The sequence below is a fragment of the Hypanus sabinus genome, chromosome 4 (genome assembly GCF_030144855.1).
Source record: "Hypanus sabinus isolate sHypSab1 chromosome 4, sHypSab1.hap1, whole genome shotgun sequence".
In the NCBI taxonomy this organism is placed as follows: Eukaryota; Metazoa; Chordata; class Chondrichthyes; order Myliobatiformes; family Dasyatidae; genus Hypanus; species Hypanus sabinus.
In genome coordinates, this window is record NC_082709.1 from 126,798,161 (window position 1) to 126,822,635 (window position 24,475).

The following is a 24,475-nucleotide window of genomic DNA, read 5'->3' on the forward strand; positions in this document are numbered from 1 at the left end:
ATGGAAGCGGAGGGACGGGAGGCGCATGCTCAGTGCCGTCCGTTCAGTCGGTTAAAACATGATAGCCGCAGGTACTTGTTTGCTGCGAGGCGACGAGGTGGAGCAGGACAATTCCATCCAAGGGATCGTCACTTTCGAATGGGATGTAAGTATCAGGTTCAATTTGGTGAGTGGGAATTCATCTTCGAGGGGGATGTGTAAACACAAACAATTGTGGGTTGACGATTATTAATGTCTAGAAACGCCTAAAATAAAAAAAAATCTCAGATGAACGATGTTACTAGCGTACGGAGATTTAGTGTGATTTCTAATGGCCCGCGCGATCTAACGGTTCGGCTCTGCCGTTGCCCCTCCCCGATGGCCGGAGGAACCGTGTCTCCGGTCAGCGTCCGTGTGTGTCGTCGCGGGGCTCATCGCCACTTAAACCGGATTTTGCGGGGGAACACGGGCATAACTTGATCTATGTGGAGATTCGGAAGCTGCCCGCTTGTGATCGACTGAGATCTGATGTCTAACAATGTTGCGTGAGTGCGAGTTTGTCGGGGGAATCTGCTAAAACCACCTTGTTCGACGCACCTTATTATGAATTATACAACAAGTTTTCTTCCACCCCCAAATTACCGTTCTTCAGATAATTTTGCATAAGTACTCAGCTTTCTAGATCTCGGTCAGCATCGGGCCTACCGAGAACTGCAAATTCTACCTCAAAACCCTAAGGCGTTTGGCCCAAAATTTAGTCGGTGATTGTGTTCACTAGAGAAGCACCTTCAACGATTTCGTATTCCATGACCATAAGGTTTCTCTGGCCCTGCCCTCTCCCTCTCCATTTAGAATGTATCCCTATCTTTCTTATTTCTCATTTTTATGACGCCCTCAGCAGCACCAGTTTCCAGATGTTCAGAACTCTAAACCCTCTAACTACTACTGTCTCAATTCATCGATGGTCATGCTGATTGTCCAATATTCATGAATAGATGCACTGAAATTCCCTTCAATTAAACTGGAGAAACCCAAAATTATTCACTTAGTCTTTGAGTTCATGTGCATGATATATCCCTGAATTAAAAATACTTTTTTAATATAAAAATACAAAGATTTGATGACTGAACAGGAAAATTGTATTTTGTAGGAAACTGAAGAAGTGCTCATAAAAGGGACCATTGAGGGACTCAAACCAGGAAAACACGGTCTTTACGTTTCAGCGCTGGGAAACATTTCAAATGGTATGCATTGTGCCATTATATCAAATGATTGTATTTGTATGTTTAATCTGTACTTACCAGTATGCTAATGCTTTCAAGGAATATCTGAACAATCAATTTCTCAACAATGTAATTGTGGTTAAAAGACTACTGGTTCTTGTAAACTGTTTTATAGTGGGCGCATGTTTCATTTGAAAATAAAAAAACTTGTTTATACTCTGATAGGTTAAAATATTGTAGCTACTAAGTTGGACTCTAGTGTTTTATTGGTCATGTGCCTACATTTTCAATACAATTTGCTGTTAAGAGTTTGAATTAGGCATTGTTTGTGCATGGCAAAAGTAAGATAGAGAATGAGATTGTAATGTCATCTAGCCATGAGGTTTGGTACCAACACCCCCAAATTGGGTTTCAGTGTTCAAATCTATGGCATAGATAATATAGTACAGATATTCCCCGGGTTACGAATGAGTTCCATTCCTGAGTCAGTCTTTAAGTTGGATTTGTACGTAATTTGGAACAGGTACATCCTGTATTATTTAGTGTCAATTAGTGAAACGTTTGTCTTAATATATAGTATATATTTTACCTTTCTGTGCATATAAAACAATTAAGAAATATATGTATTCTGATAATTAAGCCACTGCGTTGCTTAGTAATAATTGTAGCTTTCATCGGGGCAGGGCCTTTCACATGCTCCATTATTCTCACTTTATCTTTTAAAATTGTTCCGATTGTTGACTGACTGTAGCCTAATGCTTTCCCAATGACTGATGATGTTTCACCTCTTTCCAAACGCTTTATTATTTCCACTTAATTTTCAATTGAGTCGTTTTCTGTCAACGGAACAGAAACACTGCAGGCAGCGGGTCCCTACCTCCGCTGGCTCCCGAGGTAAACTGGGTCCTAAGGACTACCGCACTGAATTCCCCAGGTCCTAAAGTCCACTGCACTGCGACAGATTAAACACACTGAGATGGGTTAAGTGGGGGTTGTGCTGGGTTTGGGTATTTGATCCTCCTTGATATTCCGCTTGGGAATTTAAACTGGAGGTGGCAGTGTTTTTTTTTTGAGGTCGAGTTGCGAGCTCAACATCAACCTGGCATGGATGGTACAGAGGTCACTGGATGGACATCAACCCGGCACAGGAGCGATCTGTCACTGGATCAAACTCGGGAGCCTCTGTCTTCGAGCCCGGCGCTGATTTCACTGCGCCACCAGCCGACCAGAAGGTGGGGGGGTGGGGGGATCGGGGTGAATCTTGCTAAGAAAAATCTAAGCCAAATACGAAGTTACACACTCAACACATTGTCAACGGCAATGACTTAAAATGGTTGAAGGTGTTGCGATCTGACTTAAAATGGCGGACGGCATTCTCCTTCCTCGGTTCGTAAGTACGAATTGTTCATAAGTCAGATGTTCATAACTCGGGGACTACCTGCAATGGAGAATCTGCTCTTGCTACAAAAGAACTGGATATTTATCTATTGAAATGGATTAATATTTCCTGGCAGGTTTGTTAATAATTTTATGAAAAGAGAATTGGTTGTTTGAATTTGCCAGAGTGTTATTTTTGGGTAACTTTGGGGTTTGAAATTTTTTGAGAATTCTGTGGGTGAAAGTATTTAATCTTGACTTTGAAGTAGTTACTGAACCACATGATCTCTTCAGCATGAGCACAGATTTGGTTTGCAGTGAGTGGGAGGGTGTGGTAATGTAATGAAGATCAAATGAGTAGTGCAGGGACTTGCAAAAATAATTTAGAGATACAGGAAATTAAAAAATGCATCTAAAATTAAATGGGTAGATATCAGAAATGGCTAATTTACTGTGATTCAATAATATTCATTAGGGAAAGAAATCTATCACCTTTTCCTGGTCAGGCCTATATATGATTCCAGAGTTGTGCACTACTCTCCCCTGAAATTCCAAGGAAAGCTATGCAGTCCAGGAAATGGACAACAAATATTGGCAGTTTCTGGTGGCAAATTCACAAAGTGAAAAAAAAGTAATTCAAAAAGAAAGAATGGGAAGAGCTTTAAGCACTCCTTATTTGCATAGGATTTTTCTACTAATAGTTGGCCTGTGCCTTCTAGACCAAAGAGGTTACAATTTACCACAAAGATGTTTTATCTGGATGAATAATTACTTTGGTTGTAAGAGTATGCCAGAGCAGGATGTTTTGCAGTGAGTGACTTGAATTCTGCCTCTGCAAAACCCTTGGTCTACAAGGCATGTGAAAAGTATAATGGAATTCCTACACTAGTGATTACAGCTCAAAATGTGACGTATGTGCTGAGGCTTTGTTAACATCTGTCTGACAGTGAATCTTTCCACAAAGAAGTGCAGGCATATTATAGTTTCACAAAAGATCTAGCATCTTCTCAATTTTGAAATATATTTGTATTGCTTCGTTGTCACTAGATCAAAATCCTGAAATTAATTACTCTATAGCATTATGGGAGTACCTCTGCAGAGACTTGAGAAGACAGACCCCTCACCTGGAGGATAATTGGGGAAAATGCTGACCTTAAACTTAAATCCCAAGAGTGACTAAAAGTAAAATATTACACCATTCAACAACATTACTTGCTGATGTTGTGGATCGTCCCAATTGACCGCAATTGATAAATATTATTATGGATTTTTACAGTATCCTATGGAAGGAAATGCCTTAGCAGTAAGCCAGATACTTATACCCAGGAATTCATCACAAGCTCTCAGTCTTAATGTCTGAACAGATGTTTGTGAATGTCGCTTTAATTTTCTCATGGCTCAGCTGTTGATCAGTTGTGTTCTTGATGATGTGGTATGCACAATGATAGCCCTATGAAGAGGGGAAGAAATAAGCTTGTAATATCATTAACTTATAAGTTATAGGTAGTTTGGGATGGATTGGAAAAATGGGAGGAATATGAAATATCAGCAGTCCCATCCTTTTAATTGGTTCTGTGTTGTCTTTTGGCCACAAGCTCTTGCAATCATCTAATAGAGAATACCACACTGTCTGGAGGTAGTAAGCTGTTAAAATTGTGCTTGTTTCTACTGTATTCATAATAGACACAGTAAATGCAATAGTAAATGAATGGATAAATCATTGCATTCATTCATTGTGCTACCAGTTCAATACATTTCTTAAAGTGCACCAGTGCCACTTGTATTTCTGCAAATGATGCGCCCATGGAGTATTTGAGAGTCGACTAGACAGATCCAAGCCCCTTAGGTTTCACTGGTGGCAGTACTGTCTCAGCATGTATTCCTCCACCTTGAAGTGTGTTGATCAGTAGCATTTTCCTGAAGATACCTCTACACTGGAAGATCAAGTTTTCAGTAGACTGAGTTGATGTTCTTCCAGCAAAATTTGATGTTTGTATCAGTTCATGCCTGAGAACAGTCAATGGGTTAGAGTCATGTAATGCAACTGCAAAGGCAAACCTTAACAAAGGACTACTGCATCATTTTCTAAACCTTGGCAAATGCAATTAACAAGGAGGTGAATGATTGGCTCATCCTCATGCAGCCTTCTTGAAGCGTGTGTGTGGTGGGAGTGACGAATCTGTTGGAGTATTTTTGCTGCCAGCCAAATGAGATCTTGATGCTTGTTTTTAAGATCTAGAAATGATATTGTGGTGAACTACATATACCTGTCTGGACATGTGCCCCCCCCCCCCCCCCACCGCTGACTGCTCTTGTGGCTCCTCCCACAGACCCCTGTACAAAGGCGATTGGAGGCACTGCTCCTCGCTCAGTCTCCAGGATGTTGTGTGGTGGTTGCTTGCTGCTGATGGTGCTTTCTTCCAGCCAATAAAAGCCTACCTTGACTCACGTTATTGATGGTGCATCAGATATATTCTGCAAAATGACTTTGACAGTCTGCTTGGGAGACTATCTCACAGGAGCCATGGTGTCCTTCTCACAAGACATTTTGTGTTGGCCACTGCCTGGTTAAAGGTGTTTCTCTGAAGAATAGGTAGTCAGTCAGGTCCATTGAAATGAAGCATTGCCGCAATGAGGCCAATTCATCCTTTGCAGCGTAAGGACAAGTAGAACTTAACAATAGTGACATTTGGTCTTTGAGCATTCTAGTTGTACTTACAGCTCAATACAGCCACATAAAGCTAATTACTTGTATGAAGACCACCATATTGTTTTATTCCCCTTTTTCTCTGAAGACTTGTATGCCTCAAACTGACAGACTTGATCCATTCTTCTCTCCAGCAGAAATGGAAGATGACTTGGCTGATTGTATGACACAGGAGTAGACTATGGGCCACACCCTGTGCCATGTAAAGTAACCCTGAGGACATCTTGCGCATGATGATGCTGTTCCCACATTTCTTATTTCTTGCCTATCTGTGCCAGCCAATTCTTGACCTGTGCCCAACAGACTAGACTCCCAGTTTCTCGAATTATAAGGAGACAGATTAATTACTCGAATTATGAAGGATACAGAGGATCAGTCAAGCCAGGTGCCACAGAACTTTTGGTCCCTGCGGCCTGTACAAACTGGTAAAAAATACTGATCAATCCAAATACCAGCTATGGATTAGAGCAGAAGATGGTCCCATTTTAGTTCCTCAGTTTTGTGAGCTCAGCATTTTGAATGCCAACTTGTAAGCTCTGCAGTCTTTCTGTAGGTGACAGTCAGCCTGAAGGAGGGAGGGACCATTGCCTGCTGGTTATTTGTCACTCAACTTGTGTCACTATCTCCAGCAACAGGAAAAAAAGTGTCAATTTTAAAAGTTTTTAAGAGCTTAAAAGCGAGCAGAGTTGAAAAGGTGAAGGCTATTTCTTCAGCGGTTTGAACGGGGCATGACTGCCCAAGCGCATGGAAGTCAGCCAGTGAGAACAGCAGGAAGAGTTTAAAAAGAAGACAGCTTTACAGAGCGGACCGTGTTAGGGAACTGGAGATGCAGCTTGATAATCGTCCGGTCAGGGAGAGTGAGAAGCTGATAGAGAGGAGCTATAGGCAGGTCACACTAGGGCCTGGGGAGACAGATAAGGGATTGCTCACAAATAGAGAAAACTTGGAGACAGTGTGAAAGGGAGGATAGGCAGGTGATAGAGAAGGGATACACTCAGACTGATGGTTTGAGATGTGTCTATTTTAATGTGAGGAGTACTATGAATAAAGCGGATGAGCTTAAAGCGTGGATCAGCACTTGGAACTATGATGTTGCAGCTGTTATATTACAGAGACTTGGATGGCGCGGGGCAGTAATGCTTACTTCAAGTGCCAGGCTTTAGATGTTTCAGAAAGGACAGGGAGGGAGGCAAAAGAGATGGTGGCGTGGCACTGTTGATCAGAGGTAGTGTCATGACTGCAGAAAAGGAGGAAGGCATGGAGAGGTTGTCTATGGGGTCTCTGTGGGTGGAAGTTAGGAGTAGTAAGGGGTCAATAACTCTATTGGGTGTTTTTCATATTCCACAAGGACGTTGAGGAGCAGATAAGGAGACAGATTCTTGAAAGGAGTAATGATAATAGGATTGTTGTGGTGGTAGATTTTAATTTTCCAAATATAGTTTGGTATCTCCCTAGAGTGAGGGGTTTAGTTGAGGTGGAGTTTGTTAGCTATGTTCAGGAAGGATTCTTGACACAATATGTAGATAAGCCTACAAGAGGAGAAGCTATACTTGATCTGGTATTGGGAAATAAGCCTGGTCAGGTGTCGGGTCTCTCACTGGGAGAGCATTTTAGAGATGGTGATCACAATTCTATCTCCTTCACCATAGCATTGGACTTGTATGCCTCAAAGGGATAGGAGCAAAGAAGTACTTAATTAAAGTACTTAATGAATACTTTGCTTCAGTATTCACTATGGAAAGGGATCTTGGCGATTGTAGGGATGACTTGCAGTGTACTGAAAAGCTTGAGCATATAGATTTTTAAGAAAGAGGAGATGCTGGAGCTTTTGGAAAGCATCAAGTTGAATAAGTCAGTGGGACTGGAAGGGATGTACCCCAGGCTACTGTAGGAAGTGAAGGAGGAGATTGCTAAGCCTCTGGCGATGATCTTTGCATCATTAATGAGGAGGGGAGAGGTTCTGGAGGATTGGAGGGTTGTGGATGTTGTTCCCTTAAGAAAGGGAGTAGTGATAGCTTAGGAAATTATAGGCCAGTGACTCTTACTTCAGTGGTTGGTAAATTGATGGAGAAGATTCTGACAGACAGGATTTATGAACGTGGAGAGGCATAATATGATTATGAATAGTCAGCTTGGCTTTGTCAAAGGTAGATCATGCCATACAAGCCTGATTGAATTTTTTTGAGGATGTGACTAAACACATCGATGAATTTAAAGCTGTAGATGTAGTGTATATGGATTTTAGCAAGACATTTGATAAGATACCCCATGCTAAGCTTATTGAGAAGGTAAGAAGGTGTGGGATCCAAGGGGACATTGCTTTGTGGATCCAGAACTGGCTTCCCTACAGAAGGCAGGGGGTGGTTGTCGATGGGTCATATTCTGCATGGAGGTTGGTGACCAGTGGTGTGCCTCAGGGATCTGTTTTGGGACCCTTTCTCTTTGTGATTTTTATAAATGACCTGAATGAGGAAGTGGAGGGATGGATTAGTAAATTTGCTAATGAGACAAATGTTGGAGGTATTGTGGATAGTGTGGAGGGCTGACAGAGGTTACAGCGGGACATTGATAGGATGCAAAACTGGCCTGAGAAGTGGGAGGTGGAGTTCAACCCAGATAAGTGTGAGGTGGTTCATTTTTGGTAGGTCAAATATGATGGCAGAAATCTAGTATTAATGGTAGGACTCTTGGCAGTGTGGAGGATCAGAGGGATCTTGGGGTCCGACTGAGTCCATAGGACACTCAAAGCTGCTACGCAGGTTGACTCTGCGATTAAGAAGGCATTGGCCTTTATTAATCAAAGGATTGAGTTTAAGAGCCAACAGGTAATGTTGGAGCTTTACAGGACCCTGGTCATGCCCTGGGAATGTATTATACAGAGCAAACATGTCACATGAGCAGTGGAGTTGGAGTTGGACTATGATATCAGAGGGACATAGGCCAGTTAAGTGGGGAATGGTTGACAGACAATAATGTGTGGAAATGCGATGTTATTCATTTGGTAGTAAAAATAAGAAAAGTATTTTGTTATTTAAATATTAGAAGCTGGCCAGTGGTGCACAGGACTTCAAGGCGAATGGTCCTGAATTTGAATCTGGCCAGCTCCTCGGTTGAGCTAGCAATTTGACGTTATATAAAAATAGAACAGTCAAATGCTATGGAAGTGGCAAAAATACTGCCCAATATGCCACAAGGCACAAAAAGAGACAAAATAACATTAGAGGTGATGTGCAATTCATAAGTGCTGGTTGATAAACAAAACATTGCAAATTTGAAAATGTGAAATGAAAATAGAAAATATTAGAAGTATTTGAGAGGTTGGACAGCAAGAGAGTTGTGTATTGAGAGATGATCATTAAGCAAGAGTCAAACATGTTTAGAGTTACAGAGAAGTAGGAAGGTTGGACAAAGAGCTGAATGACCGATGATAATGGCATTGGTTGAAAGAGGGTGGCTCAGGTGACTGGAAGAAGTGTAAATCAAAGAGGTTAAATGAGAACAGTTTAACAAAATGCTTCTGGTGCTGGAAATAACTTGTCAGATCAGGCAATGTCAATGACGAGACAAAAATGCTAATGTTACAAATGGACATTACATTTGAACCAGCAATTTTTAACTGGAAAGGCTGATCATCTGAAATTGTTCAATTTAGTGTCGAGTCTTTACTGCTGTCATGTATCTGGTTGAAAGAGGAGATACTACTCCTGGAGCTTTCGTGGACAAAGATAGATTAGAGTTGGAATGGGATGGGGCATTATGTGTACCTGCCTTGTGATTGGACCCTTCCATGCCTCTCTGCATTCCATTTCTAAAGCATTTAATCTAAGATGGGTAGCAGTTCCTGCAGCAAAAAGTTCAGGTAACTTTCTCATTGTTGCTTTGTAACTTGTTCACATACAGCTGAAGTTCCTTGATCAGCAGACACTTACTGAAAAAGTCCATCAGATCCCAGGTACTGCAGAAGCAATACATTGCATGTCATCTTTAGTAAATAGTTTATTGATTAAGTTACCTCATTTAACTTATTACAGTTAAATTAAGGTTGGCTTATACATTTATGCCCCTGGTAGGGAAAATGAGTAGTGAATATTCCTTTTTGTGTTGGATCAAAGAGCTATAAATCTACCAATACAAACACATGAAGTTAATTGAAATGTAGTAAAACATATATAATTTTGTGTCTATTTTATATTAAAGTTCAGCAAACATATAAACCAAAGTTCCAAGAATGAATTGTCAATTTGAAATGAGTATCAAAATAGATATGTCTGAGTTGTAGAACTTAATGCAAAGTCATTGTTCAAATTATTTCAGGCTACACTAGTTCAGGAGTGCATTATAATCCCTGTGAGAAAAAACATGGCGGACCACAAGATGATGAGAGGTGAGGTTTATGAGTGTGTTACTAATAAGCACTGCAGTTAGCATGCTTTATTTAGTTCATAAGTAAATCTGTACAATATAAAAAAAATCACTGAAGTGAGTCAGCCATTTTTTTTTGCAAGTTCTTTTAGATGATAAACTTTTGGATAACCAGTGCTTTTAATCAGATTATTTGTCACTTCATATTGTATTCATGATGGTTGTTTAGTTCTTTTTAAAGTGCATTTATTATCAAGAGAATCATTATAGTTATTTTGTATTGAGGACCCAAATCTTAACACATGCAAAAAAAATTGACTTTGAAGTGTAATTTAAATATTTCTCAATCTAGTCCCATTTCTTCCTTGTCAAACATTTATTATAAAATATTTATTTAAACAAAACCTTCATTTTTTTGTTTATTGCTTTAATGCATTTTCCTTACTTGTTCTGTCGGCAGTATCCATACGTCTTGAGAGACAATGATGTGACAGTTTTCTGATGGTTCCTGGGGTTGTAGACTTAGGGCTATTTGCATTTTCTAGAGTGGCTGTACAATCCCCACTCTAGAGTGATGGTCTCTTTCACAGCAGGTGATGGAGGAAGGTGCTCTGGGTGATGCAGCTTTGGCTTTTCTGGCTCTCTTGTTGATGAGCATGTTGGTCCTTGCTATCTTAGCACTTTGTACACCACTTTTAACTGGCCTCTCCATGCTGTCTGGTCTTCAACTGTTTTGTCCTGTTTCAAACCCCGTAACTGGGTCACTTACCAGCAAAGATAGAGAGGTCCGTTGAAGCCTGATAATACAATTTTTAACAGTATTTATTAGTAAACATACACAAAATAATATCAATGCAAACATACAGATAATATACGTCATCAATACTAAATCTAAAAGTGTGGGTATAATAATAATCAATAAGAAATAACTCTATCGTTGTCCAGGGGATAATGTATTGTCCGATGGAAATATAAAAGTCACTCAGTTCATGCAGGCTGCAGCCTTTGGGGAACCGCTGGATTTGCAATGGTTGGAGAGAGAGAGAGATTTGGAGAAAAACTTGCAGATTCCTTTTATGATTTCAATCCGTCGGAGTCTCGTTGGTATGGCAGTTCACTTGTGGCCTCTCCTTTAGCTGAGACGTTCTTCCGTGGCGAGCCCGCCAATCCCAGGCAAGGGAAGGACTCACACGAGCCCCCCCACCGGCTGTCGCTATTAAACACTGTCACTGGATTTCCAGCGTTTCTCCTGGTGCGTCTTAAGGGATCGTTCCCCAGACCCTCTTTTATCCTTACTCATGGGGTCTCCGATGTCAATCAGGTTGGGATGATGCAATCCCTCAACCAGCCCACTCTGGTCGTCTCCTGAGGGGCTTCAATGAATAGTACAGTACTCAATACACAATTCCGTCTCCAAGAGACAATAGCCGTTATCAATGGTTTTGTTTCGCTGAGGCCAGGACACATTCCAAACCTTGTGGATTCTCTCTCATTTCCTGGGTCCCAGACCCGAATTAATAGCGATCTTGCGATTCTCAAAAAGGAGGGGGCAACTTTGTACCCTTCGGCCCCTCAGAGTTGTGGCACATTTATAACACCCCCTTCCTTCTAAGATTTTTACCACTGGTAAAAATGAATTAATACAGAGTCTTACAGGATTTTCAGAATCTAACACAATACAAGAGTTTTTTTCACTACAGAGTAATACAGTTATACATTCAATTCAGCATCTAAACAGTTAGAGATTACATTGTCACTTCCTTTAATATCTTAACATCTTGTACCTTAATAATTTCTTGTAGCATCAGACTCCAATTTAATAACCACCTATTTTTATTCCCTTTCTTCAGCCTACAAAAACTAAAGAGTTGTGATCTTAGCTTACGTGTATATTACAAAAGTTCATGCAAACACTAATCTTTATTTTACTTTCAAACTTAACAGTCAATCTTCCATGGGGGTTGTCGTTATTATTCACGTGCTTTGTCGAAATCCTTTAAAACCGGATCCTGTTATTTAAAATGGCATCCCGTCAACCCTTGCCCCTTTTCCAGTTAACTCCCACGTGGTTAACTTGTATAATAGTGTGGAATAAGCTTTTGCATGCTCCTTTCATAGGAGTTATTTTATCAGCAATGTGTTCCAAACAGACCATTTTCCGAATTTCCACACAATTCTTTAATTTTAACCAAGTTGTTAGCATGAGTTTTCAGTTTAAACTCTGCAAGCGATCTCTCTTTGTCCAAACAGCATTTCAAATTCTGCCTCTTCGCAGCACTCCCTTGAATAATAATAGCGTGTGGGGCACCTTTACATTCCAAATCAACCTGTAATTGATTTGCAGGCATCGTGTTACCAAGCCATTGTCTCTGTAGCCTGGTTGCAGCTGCTGACATCAATCCAGACTTTAAATTTTCTTCATTCAATTTAGGAACTACACTTTTCCCTTTTCCTTCAATAATAATATTCACCTCACCACCTTTTATGTCCTCACTAACTTTTAACACACCTTCGAACACAAACAACTGGGAATTCTCGCTTCCCACTATTACCAAGGTTAATCCTTTCTTCACTGAACCAAGTCCATCTGACCCACAAGGACTGCATTCCTTTTCAACTGAATCAAATACCTCAGACTTTTTCTGAGCTCCATGACTAGGTTCAGTACCACGTGCATCCACATCTTGAACACACTCAAACAGGACATCGGCCTCTTCCAGGCTTTCAATACCTGTACCCTTTTCAAATTCTAAATTCCCCTGATACTCCCAGTTACTCTCTGGGCAGCTCCCTTCTGGAGTAAACTCAACCCCGCGGGCTGAAACAACCTTATCTGCCAACCCAGCAGACTTTTTCAAGGTAATGGCATCCTTTTCATTTAGGACTGCCCTCATTTCATTATCGGGAATACCTTTAGAATTTTCAGCTTCTTCAAACAGTTCGCCAAGCCAGACAGATCATCCATGTCCAACCCTGGACCTTTTAACAGCCTTATTTGTTTCTCATCTTTACTTTGTGCCTCTATAAATTTCCTCCTGACTAAGGGCAGGTCTACCTCCACTCCCTTACTCTCTTTCACTTTCCTATTCTCCGTTTTACCACCCTCTAATTCCTCTTGGTAAAAACATCTCGGCCAAATCGATACTGGCCAGATTTAAACTGGTCTCTTTCTCAGCTGCCTTTTCAGACATGCTGCAAGTGGTCGCGCATGCGGGGTAGATCTTTGAATCTACGGGCGGGACCTCAACACTTACAGGCTAGCTCGTCAGCTCCATGGCTGACCAAACGTCACCACCAGCTAAATCATTACCCAGAAGGATGTCTACGTCAGTTCTCGGAAATTCTGATCACACCCCTATTTCAACTGGTCCAGATACTAGCGCACAATTTATAACAATCCTGTGCAAGGGCACCGCCCTTTTCCTATGCCTCTCAAAGCTACCTCTCCAGTCTGAGGACCAAAATCTAGTATCTTACTACGAATCAATGACAGTTCAGCTCCCATGTCTCTCCAGATCCGCACTGGAACTGGTGTGTCTCCCTCTTTCACAGACACGGTTCCTTCTGAAATACATCTCTCAGACTCCTGTCGTACTCTGTCTACCTGGGGCTTTCTCGTTGATTTACTGATCACCACAATACATCCTGTAGGGACTGCTGCTCTCCATTTTCCTGTCTCCTTCCTTGGAGCAAGGCACTTAGATGCAATATGACCCACCTTTCCACAATTAAAACAGGTCAAGCCAGGACATCTCCTGCCGTCTTGCCTTTCCTCCTCCTTAATTTTACCATTAGCTCCTGGCAGGATCTCTGCCTCAGCCGGCGGGCTTTCTCTACTGTTCCCACTGTCTCTCTGGTAACCTTTATTCGAGGAAAACTTTGTCTTGTGGGTTAGGGCATATTCATCTGCGAACCTAGCAAATTCAGAGATGGACTTATTCGGCTTTTCATTCAAATACATCCGGATATCATCCGAAACACAACCTTTAAATTCCTCAATCAGAATTAATTCCCTGAGATGCCAAAAATCATCTTCCACCATTTCTGCTGCACACCAACGACCCAAGAGCATACCCTTCTCATAGGCAAACTCTGCATACGTCTGATTCCACCCTTTAAATTTCTGAACATTTGTCTATACGCTTCGGGTACCAATTCATAGGTCCAAAGAATGGCCTCCTTTACTTTCTCATAATTCTCAGACTCCTCCTCCTCCATGGACAACGCCGCTAATGCCCATTGTGCCTTCACTTTTAACACACTTTGTAACAATGCCACCCACTGATCTTTGGGCCACTTCTGACTCACTGCCACCTTTTCAAAATGCAAGAAATGACTATCAACATCCGTCTCCTCAAACGGAGGTACTAGCCTAAACTCCCGACTAACATTAAACCACTCCTCTCGGTCTGACCCTTGAGCTCTTCGCTCTTGCCTTAACTTCTCCATGTCCAAGTCATGTTGCCTCTGTTTCTCTTTCTCCTCATACTCCCTCTCCTTCTCGTCTCTCTCCTTCTTTCTTGGCCCTTTCCTTCTCCTTTTCAGCTGCTTCCAGCTGTTTTAACTGAATTTCATGCTCCCTTTGTTTCTCAGCTCTTTCCTGCTCCCTCTTCACCTCTAACTCCTTTAGCTGGAGCTCATGCTCCCGTTGCTTTTTGGCTCTTTCCTTTTCCCTTTCGGCTCTTTCTTTTTCCTATTTGGCTCTTTTTCTTTTTCAGCTGCTTTAACTTAATTTCATGTTCCAACCTTAATTTCTCCAACTCTAATTGAGCCATCCCACTAGCTGGTACCTTTTCAGGGATATTTTCCAATACCTCAGCAGAAAACACGTTCTTCACAATATAGTACTGAGTTATGGCCCTCCGCACCTCCCGCTTTTTCATCGACAACCTCACCTCTGCAAGATTTAGTCCTTTTGCAATATTTATCAAGTCCGACTTTGTGGCAGCCTCTAGTGCCTACAGAGTCGGGTTTTCTATAAATTTGTCAATGTCCATCTTTGCTGGTTTCCCGTCTGGTCACCCACGCAACCAGACCCACATTTGGACTTAAAAGCCCAATTCACTGGCCCTCCAATTTGGTATCAAATCTCGAGACGAGGCCCCCACTTTGTTATGAACCCCGTAACTGGGTCACTTACCAGCAAAGATAGAGAGGTCCGTTGAAGCCTGATGATACAATTTTTAACAATATTTATTAGTAAACATACACAAAAATAATATCAATGCAAACATACAGATAATATACGTCATCAATACTAAATCTAAAAGTGCGGGTATAATAATAATCAATAAGAAATAAGCTCTATCGTTGTCCAGGGGATAATGTATTGTCCGATGGAAATATAAAAGTCACTCAGTTCATGCAGGCTGCAGCCTTTAGGGACTGCTGGGTTTGCAATGGTTGGAGAGAGAGAGAGAGCGCTTTGGAGGAAAACTTGCCGATTCCTTTTATGATTTTGATCCTTCGGAGTCTCGTTGGTGTGGCAGTTCACTTGTGGCCTCTCCTTTAGCTAAGCCGTTCTTCCGTGGCGAGCCCGCTAATCCCAGGCAAGGGAAGGACGCACACGAGCCCCCCACCAGCTGTCGCTATTAAACGCTGTCACTGGATTTCCAGCATTTCTCCTGGTGCGTCTTAAGGGATTGTTCCCCAGACCCTCTTTTATCCTTACTCACGGGGTCTCAGATGTCAATCAGGTTGGGATGATGTAATCCCTCAACCAGCCCACTCTGGTTGTCCCCTGAGGGGCTTCAATGAATAGTATAGTACTCAATACACAATTCCGTCTCCAAGAGACAATAGCCGTTATCAATGGTTTTGTTTCACTGAGGCCAGGACACATTCCAAACCTTGTGGATTCTCTCTCATTTCCTGGGTCCCAGACCCGAATTAATAGCGATCTTGCGATTCTCAAAAGGAGGGGGCAACTTTGTACCCTTCGGCCCCTCAGAGTTGTGGCACATTCGTAACAGTCCCATGTGTTGAGGTCGATGCCTACCAGCTTCATGTTGAGCTTGCAGACATCCCTGTAGCGAAGGCATGGCTTTCTCTTGGATGGTAGTCCTCACTCAGCTCACCATGCCCTTGGGACTGCATCCCTGGTTCATCCATTTGACATGGCCCAACCTTCTGAGGTGTCTGTGGCTGAGTAGTGCATGGATGCTAGAGATGTCAGCCTACTGCAGAACCTCTGTGTTGGTGATTCTATCTTGCTAGGGGATGTGCAAGATATGCCTGAGGCAGCATGGGTGGAACAAGTTTAGCCTCTTGGCTGATGTGCGGTGTCCAAGCCTCACTGGCATAGAGGAGTGTGCTGAGTGCACACACCTGCTACATGCAGCTTGGTCTTCCTTGTACTTGTTCTATATATGGATCAGAATTTGTATTTACCTCAGACCGTTTATGTTGGCTAACATAGCACCCTTGCTCTTCAAATAAATATGATATCTGAAATTGATTTGGCTTCAAATCCAAAGATGAAATTTATTTTAATAGACCCTGGCTCCAGTAGAAATTTAGAAGGTAAATAGTTAAAATTGTCTAGCTTGTAGAGCACCTCCCTGTAATGTAAACATTCTTTGAATTAAATATAGTACCTTGCACATTTCCTAGTTGCACAGAACATTGAACAGCTCTTTAATTAGGACAGATCTGTGTTTCTTAGTATCATAAGTTGCTTTCTTATGAGCTACATTGTTCAGTTCTGGAGTTGTTGGAATACAAGCATTATGCTGAACTTGTTGAATTGCTTTGAGAACTTGTGATGCAGTGTGTCCAAATTTGCTAGCTCATTTGCTAATTTGCCTAAATTCTGGGACTTCATCTGTCACATATAAATTATGACTGTGACAAGCCTAATGGAGTCTGGAGAATTGGAATATGGAACAAAAAAAATCTGAGCATCAAATAGCATCATTGGAGGCAGAGATATAGTTGACTTTGAGTTGAGACCCTACACAGCACAAGGGGAAATGACCAGTTTAAAGAACTATTGCTAAAAAGCAGAGTGACTGGAGAAGCTGAAGGTGGGTAAATCCAAGTAAGGAGCTTTTGATGGCCAGATGGAGCTGGGTGTGGGAGGGAGGAATGAAGATAACTACATAGTTTGGGAGGTGGTGGTGGAAACAAAGAGCTGCACATCAGAAAATCTGATAAGAAATGAGAGGTGTGAAAACAGTTAAGGGAAGGATGCTTGGCAAAAGGATAACAGCAAGAAAGAAAATGTGGTACCAAGTAGTTGGAGTAAGTAGACCAAGGGTGGGGAGGTGGGAGAAACTGGGAAACAGTAGGGCAAGAGGACCTAATAAGAGAACAACAAAACAAACCCTTTCTCATTCCACCCCCTCACACAGATGCAAGCAGGCCTCTAACCCCAAGGTAGGCTTCCTTTGGACCTCCATTCCTTGACTCCGAACTCTTAGGCTCAGAAATATCAAGCCTCTGACTTCTGACTTTGCTCCAGGACTCACCTGTTATGGGCTTGATATGGATTAGATAACCTTTGCAAGTTGTTATCTAATGCTGTCAAAACCAGTCTTGCTCCAAATAAGGGCTTTAACCTGTGGATGAGCCCTGTATTTTTCCATTGCTATTTAAAATGAAAAAGATTGTCACTGGTCCCAAGGTGCACTCCCTATTGATACTTCAGCCATTTTTTCAGCCTCATTTCCTAATAGGTTGAGTGTTGCCTCCTTTCTACTGGGTCCATTTGCATATTAACTGAGAAAACTTTCCTAGACACACTTAACAAACTCTGTCCCATCTAATCCCTTGGGAAGTTACCAGTTCCAGTCAACTGCCTGTTCCAACTCTATTGTTCTTGCAGCTATCGGTAATCTTCCTATATATTTGCTCCTCCGATTCCTGCCGAGATTTAGAGGCTGATAGTACAATTCCACCAAAGTCACCTCTTTCCTATTTCTAAGTTCTATCTAACAGCTGCAATGGACATTCCTTTGAAATATCATTCAAGTTCTTCCATAATGCTGTGGGATCAGAGTGAATAATGGAAGGCTACTCTTTTTAATGAAGGGGATCAAGGACAAGAGTCCACAAGGGAAGGAAATAGAGTGACATAAGGAAAGTTCTTGATGCAGGTCATGGTTGAAATGTAGAATGCATTGCCTGCACGTGTAGTGGAGTGAATTCTATTATGGCCCTGAAAAAAAATTGATTAAATGCTAGAAGGAAAAAATTTGTAAAGTTGTAGAGAAGACTGATAGATGTAACTGGAGTGTATTGCTTTGATAGAGAACCGGTGTGAATGAGATGAATTGTGTGACACGTGTCATAACCATGCTGTGTGGCCTCCCTTTTGCATCTCTCCATTGCCTACCATTTCTGGGGTTGCAGTGATTCCCTGTCTTCCAAGAAGTCGTTGGACTGCTTTCTTTTGTCTACTAATTGTTCATATATATCTTTTCATTAAATATACTACATAAATATGTTGTGGATGTGCTGTTTATCATTTGCTTCTTTGTAATGACTAATATTTAATATATTTAATTTTGTAGACATGTTGGTGACCTAGGTAACATAGAAGCTAATGATGATGGAATTGCGAAGTTTGAAATGCATGATCGACTCCTTCGTTTAGCAGGAAATTATTCAGTAATTGGACGCACTTTGGTGGTAAAATAAGTATTTTGTGTTATTGCAACTGTTCATGTTGGAGTGCAGACAAGACTTGTTCGAATTATAGTAGAAACTTAATTGTGCACCTCTGAATTTTTTAATATAATTTTCAGTGAAGCTTCAGTAAAGGAGGGGAGCCTAGTGAGAAGAGGGAGGATTTTTAGGTCATTAATTTCCCTCCTCTGCAAATAATGTTAGGTCTATCCAAACACCAAATCCATTAAGTACTAACAGAAGGCACAACATAAAAATTTTCTTGGACTTTATTGGGCATTTCCAGTTCACTGTGGTTGGTTCTACCTTTCATTTGTTGTTCTCAAGCCACATATCTAGCCTCTCAATTCTTTTAGGATAGAACCACACTCATAAAATTGAATCTTGTTGTGAAGATTATCTAATTCCATTTTGAAAGTGAACTGGATCACCCAGCAATTATATTTTGTGGTTAATTAGTTCAAATTCAAGTTCAGTTTTGGTCATTGAACCCTACACGTGTATGCTGCCAAATGAAACAATGTTCCTCTGGACCAAGGAGCACAACACAGTACATATAACTCACACATAAAGTAATGATGCCACATTTTACAAGTTGTAAACAATGTAAAGCTCTTGGTACTTTGTACGTGATGAGAGAAAGTAGTGAGGTTGGTGTTCATGGGTTCAATGTCTATTCAGAAATCTGATGGCAGAGGTGAAGAAGCTATTTCTGAATCATTGAGTGTGTGCTTTCAGGTGCCTGTACCTTCTTCCTGATGGTAGCAATAAGAAAATGGCATGTGCTGGATGATGGCTATCCTTAATGATGGATGCCACCTGTTTGAGGCATCACTTCTTGAACCTTTTCATTCCTGGAACCTCCTCTGAACTCTCTCCAATATCAGCACATCAAATTTCATGTCACAAGCCAGTGATAATAAAGCTGATTCTGATTCTTAAATAAGGGGCCAAAATCTGTTGACAGTACTCCAAGTGAGGCCCCACATATGCCTTATAAAACCTCAGCATTACAACCTTGCTTTTATATTCTAGTCTCCTCAAAATGAATGCTAACATTGCATTTGCCTTCCTCACTATTGACTCAACTTACAAGTTAACCTTCAGGGAATCCTGCACAAGGGATCCCAAGTCCCTTTGCACTACAGATTTCTAAATTTTCTGCCCATTTTGAAAATAGTCTACACTTTTGTTACTTCTACTAAAGTGCATGACCATACATTTTCCCAAACTGTATTCCATCTGCCCCTTGTCCATTCTCCTAGTCTGTTTATGTCTTTCTGCAACCTCCTTGCTTCAATACTACCCACACTTACACCTATATTTGTATCGTCCACAGATTTGGGCATAAAATCATCAATTATGTCATCCAAATGATTGAAATATAAGAAGAAAAGGTCCCACTACCAGCCCCTGTGAAACACCACTAGTCACCAGAAGTCCTTTGTTCCCACTTACTGCCTCTTGCCAATCAAAAAATCCTCTACACCCAATCCCGTGGATTGTAGTTTTGTGCTAAAGGCAGAGTTCACCTGGGGTAAGAACTTGAGGCAGGTGAAGGCTTTTGTGAACTTGGGGGCAGTGGAATTTTTCTGGATATAGAAACCACCCATTGATTTGACATACAGCTGCGAGAGTTGAGCCAGTCCTTGCCTGCAACTGTTTCGGACGACTAATCACTAGGTTCCGGGCATATCTAGCAACAGATTGTGGAATGTCAGATGAGGATTGGGGATCATGTGGAAGACATTAGTTTTTACCTTATTGACTTTCCATTCATAGCCCTGATAATCAGGTACCCTTGGCTATCTCAGCATAACCCATCTGTGGACTGGAGAGAGGGGAGAATCATTGTTTGTCCAATCATTGTAAGAGGTTTTGTTTACAGCTTGGTATTCCATATCTCTGAAACGCAGTAACATGCCCCCACCTCTTTTTACCTCCCTCCCTGTCCTTTCTGAAACATCTAAAGCCTGGCACTCTTAAGTAACCATTCCTGCTCATGAATACATCCAAGTCTCTGTAATGGCCCCAACATCATAGCTCCATGCTCTAGGCTCATCTTCTTTGTTCATAATACTCCTTGCACTAAAATAGACACATCTCAAGCCATCGGTCTGAGCGCATCCCTATTCTATCACCTGCTTATCCTCCCTCTTGCACTGTTTCTAAGCTTTCTCTATTTGTGAGCCAAGCACCTCTTCCTCCGTCTCTTCAGTTTGGTTCCAACCCCCCAGCAATTCTAGTTTACTCTCACCCCAATAGCTGTAGCAAACCTGCTTGCCAGGATATTGGCCCCCGTTTTTTTTTGTACAGATCACTCCTGTCCCAAAAGAGGTCCCAATGATCCAGAAATCTGAATCACTGCTCCCAGCTCCAATCCCTCAGCCACACATTTATTCTTCACTTCATTCTATTCCTATGCTCACTGTCACATGGCACAGGCAGTAATCCCGAGATTACTACCTTTGAGGTCCTGCTTCTCAACTTTCTTCCTAACTCTCTGTAGTCTGTTTTCAGGATCTCCTCTCTTTTCCTACCTATGTCGTTGGTACCAATATGTACCACGACCTCTGGCTGTTCTCCTTCCCACCTCAGGATATCATGGACATGATCAAAAACATCCTGGACCCTGGCACCTGGGAGGCAAACTACCAACCGTATTTCTTTCCTGCGTCCACAGAATCGACTGTCTGACCCCCTAACAATAATGTTCCCTATCACTGCTGCCATCCTCTTCCTTTCCCTACCCATCTGAGCCACAGGGCCAGACTCTGCCAGAGACATGGCCACTATTGTTTCCCCCAAGTAGGTCATTCCCCTCCCCTCCAAGAATACTCAAGCAGGAGTACTCTGTAGCATCTGCCTCTTGCCCTTCCCTCTCCTGACTGTTACCCACTTATGACTTCCGAGGCCCCAGTGTGCTACTTGCCTATTGCTCCTACCTATCACCTCCTCATTCTCCCTGACCAGACGAAGGTCATCAAGCTGCATCTCCAGTCCCTAACGCAGTTCCTAATGAGCAGCAGCTTGATGCACCTGGTGCAGATGTGGCCGTCCAGAAGGCTGGGAGTCTCCAGGACTTGCCACATCTGACACCGACCACAGAAAACCGGCCTCACATGTACTTCCTGTCTGTATTCTACACAAGTAGTGTACCTCGCCTCGACCTGTTATCACTGAAGCCCAGTTGAACCAAAGCCCTCCTACTCTGTCTCCCTCTACTCTGTTGCCCGTTCTATAAAGCTGTCTCCTTTAAACTCATCTTGCTGTTCTAACTGGCTGACATCCATGCGCTTGCGCAGTTGTGCCTGCCTCGATCCTGGACCAGGTCTTCATGGTCCACGGGTTCCCAGTGCACATTATCTCAGATCGTGGTCCACAATTCTCACCGCATTTATAGAAGGCTTTCTGTAAACTAATAGGGGCAACAGGAAGCCTTTCCTCTGGGTTTTACTCTCAGTCCAACAGCCAAAAGAGTGGACTAACCAAGATTCAGTGCATATCCTGAGATACCTGGCTTCAGAAAGACCAGATGAGTGGTGTGACCATTTGATGTGGGCAGTGTTGGCCCACAACATCTTATAGCACTCAGCGCATGGGATGTCACTGTTTGTGTGCTAGTTTAGTTATCCTCCGTCTCTCTTTCTGGAGCAAGAAACTGAGGTTGGGGTCCCTGTCAGAGAAGATCTTGTCCAACACTGCAAGGAGAAATGGATGAGGGCAAGAGAGATTTTGCTGTCCTCTACCTGGAGAGCGAAAACCAGGGCAAACCAAAGGAGATGTCTGGGACCCACATTGCAGCCTGGGCAACGTCTGGCTGTTCACTCATGATTTGCCTCTCTGAGTGGAATCTAGTAAGTTGACACTCAAGTTCATTGATCCGTTGAACATCCTGAGGAAAGTAAGCCCAGTGGCTTTCACCTTGCAAAACCCAAAAGATCAACCCCACTTTCCACATCTTTAAATTAAAACCTGGCTGCACCAGCCCCTTAACCCTACCACAATTGACCCCGCTGCCAGCCAGGTCAAGGAGGACCAGGTCTTCATGGTGAAAAGAATTTTGGACTTGTATTCTTTGAGGCATTCAGCAATACCTAGTAGACTGGAGGAAAGGTGCTGGGTGCCAGAAAGAGACCTCTTGGTTCCAACTCTCATCCACAATTACCATTACTGCCTCTCTGAGGAACCAAGGCTCTCAGGAGTCAGCCGTGGGGGAGGGGGTCCTGTTACAAGAACTACGCCAGCTTCTGGGATTTAAACACACTAACTCTCCGGAGAACAGATAGCAGGCATAGCCTCTTTAAGGGCTTAAGGATATTCCCTCTAACTGACAATCATGTTTTGGGTGCCAGGACTCAAGTATTTAAGGAACATCTGAATATAGGTTCAGTGCTCGATTGTAAGCCTACCAGTGATTTCATCTAGCATTTGTTTTGTGCTCAGTTTCTCAATCCCGTTTGAGACAGTGTCTTGATCCCAGTCTCAAGTACTCCAGCATTTGGGTCCAAGCCATCCTCGTCAAGGACTGTCATCACAGATTGGCTAGCTTACCTTCATATTTCATCTTTTCTCTCCTTAATGATTTTCTTAGTGGCATTCTGTTGGTTTTTAAAAGCTTCCCAACCATCTAACTTCCCATTAATTTTTGCTCTATTATATGCCCTCTCTTTTTACGTTGGTTTATATTGTAGAGGGTTGAACTATCATCTTGGCTTCTGATAACAAGGAGGGCAGAGATTCTTTCAAGGCTACCACTACAGAAGCTAGCAACAATTATATATAATATATATAGATACCTTAAATATTATTTATCTATACATATGTGCAATAATAATTAATCCACTAACATTCCCTTTCTGTGTTCTATGGGGTAACACTTGAGGCTTGTACCAATCACGGATAATTTTCTGCAGGGAACAGAAAGTGACCGTTTCCTATATTTTGCAGAAGTAGAAGATCTGAATGTAACTTCTCTTTCCCAGAACAGGGATGTATGGCAAAGGTGTGAAAGGCTAAGACTAGGAGGACCATTAAATCATCCCTTAATGAACTCATAGATAATGAATTACTGAGTTCTGGCACCTTTTGGGCAAAGCTTCATCTTTACCTTGTTGGTTCAGCTGAAGGTGGATGTCACAGCGGCCCTCTATTTCTTTGCCTCTGGGTCACCCCAAACAGTGTATTTTGAGGTTTGCCATATAAAACACACTGAAGTACAGAATGGGGATTTCTTTAGTCAGAGAAGAATTACTCTTTGCTAGAGTGTAACAGGCAGGGTATACATATAGATTTCCTGGGATTGTGGTCTCGTGGAGACGATCTATTTATCAAGCCAAAATGTAACCACACTTCCAGAACATGCACACAGTGTATGATCTCCATCGAAGGATGTTAAACAGTTTCTGAGCTGTGCACACAGGGCATTTGACTGATTTGTTGATTCATTCTGGATGGTTTAATATTCCTGCAATATTTTCAACACAAAGATGTAATTCCACTTTCCTCCTCTATCTTATTACAAGTGAAAGCAAAGTGAAATCATAATTGAATATTTAAGCCACAATGTCAAAAGACTTGAAAACATTTTACATATAGGTGAATTGATTTTTATGTCAAAAAATCAGTGAACTGGAAAAAAGCAGATTAAGCTATTTCCACCAGTAATTTTTAGAAACATTACTATTTCCATTTGCAGATGTGGAACTATCTTTTTTTTTGAAGGTTACTGAAAATGAAGATGATCTGGGTAAAGGTGGAAATGAAGAAAGTCTTATCAGAGGAAATGCTGGAAAAGGTTTAGCCTGGGGTATCATTGGAATAGCTAATAAATAAATTAACATGATATGCATTATTCAAATAATAATATTGAATAATTAAATTAAATCAGTTGCCCAGGTAAGCATACAACTCACTAAAATTTCTATTAAATTGTTGAAACTAGTCTGAGTAAAGATTGAACTTGTATTGCAACTCTTTTTTTGTGTAAAATGCATTGCCAAAATTGTAAATTGTATTGTTTCTTGTATCATCAAATAAACATATTGGTTTTAATTGTATCTTTGTTATTTATGCCTCTGCTGTGTGAGCTTCATATAATGCTTTACTTTGTTTAGAAGAGTAAAACAAAGCATATAATTTTCTGGAGCATTTAACTGGTCAAATTTAAATAATTATCTATTATCATTTATTATAATGA

At 41.7% G+C, this 24,475-nt stretch overlaps 1 protein-coding gene across 1 annotated transcript; it reads left to right on the plus strand.

The window, feature by feature from the left end:
- Positions 1 to 24,111, plus strand: LOC132392161 (superoxide dismutase [Cu-Zn]-like). Its single transcript, XM_059966012.1, has 4 exons — positions 1 to 145; positions 9,601 to 9,670; positions 18,162 to 18,279; positions 24,001 to 24,111. Exons 1-4 carry the CDS (start codon positions 1 to 3, stop codon positions 24,109 to 24,111), a joined length of 444 nt encoding a protein of 147 aa, XP_059821995.1.
- Positions 24,112 to 24,475: the final 364 nt, after the last annotated feature.

What these genes read in the sequence shown, in the direction of transcription:
- LOC132392161 (XM_059966012.1), top strand. Translation starts at nt 1, where the DNA reads ATGGAAGCGGAGGGACGGGAGGCGCATGCTCAGTGCCGTCCGTTCAGT. An exon ending in TCGTCACTTTCGAATGGGAT is followed by an intron (nt 146 to 9,600) that starts GTAAGTATCAGG and finishes AAATTATTTCAG; the next exon opens with GCTACACTAGTTCAGGAGTG. An exon ending in TAATTGGACGCACTTTGGTG is followed by an intron (nt 18,280 to 24,000) that starts GTAAAATAAGTA and finishes TTTTTTTTGAAG; the next exon opens with GTTACTGAAAATGAAGATGA.